Below are 269 nucleotides of genomic sequence, written 5' to 3'. Positions count from 1 at the left end.
CGCTGCAGCTGGAACCAGCTGTTGAGATAGCTGGAGCTGAGCGAGGAGCCGAGCTCCGCGCCGCCCTTGCCGTAGCCGAGCTCGGGGTGCTGGGACGAGGCGGGCTCGGGGCGGAAGGCGTCGAAGGCGCTGGCCTGGTGCGTGTCTTGCAGCGACAGATAGACCCAGTTGAGCAGCTGCGCGGGCTGGTACACGGACGCGGCGCTCGTGTCGATGGCTGACAGCAGGCTCATCTTGCCCCGCGCCGCGCACCCCGCGCTCGGCGGCCC

The 269-nt window shown here is 71.0% G+C and overlaps 1 protein-coding gene and 1 long non-coding RNA gene across 2 annotated transcripts in view; one reads left to right on the top strand and one right to left on the bottom strand.

Annotated features, from left to right (window-relative positions):
* The window catches only part of ZCCHC24 (zinc finger CCHC-type containing 24), a 205652-nt gene extending 205389 nt beyond the window's left edge, over positions 1-263 (bottom strand). Inside the window, exon 1 of the mRNA XM_025197707.1 lies at positions 4-263. Within this exon, the coding sequence (XP_025053492.1) occupies positions 4-233 (230 nt within the window). The 5' untranslated portion in view covers positions 234-263. The remainder of the gene's footprint in view (positions 1-3) is intronic.
* LOC102369623 overlaps positions 1-269 on the top strand; it is a 102608-nt gene that overhangs the window by 8159 nt on the left and 94180 nt on the right. The window lies entirely within an intron of this gene.

This window comes from Alligator sinensis, unplaced genomic scaffold (genome assembly GCF_000455745.1).
Source record: "Alligator sinensis unplaced genomic scaffold, ASM45574v1 scaffold188_1, whole genome shotgun sequence".
NCBI lineage: Eukaryota > Metazoa > Chordata > Crocodylia > Alligatoridae > Alligator > Alligator sinensis.
The sequence above is the reverse complement of the archived record's forward strand: the minus strand, read 5'-3'. Positions and strand labels throughout refer to the sequence as shown.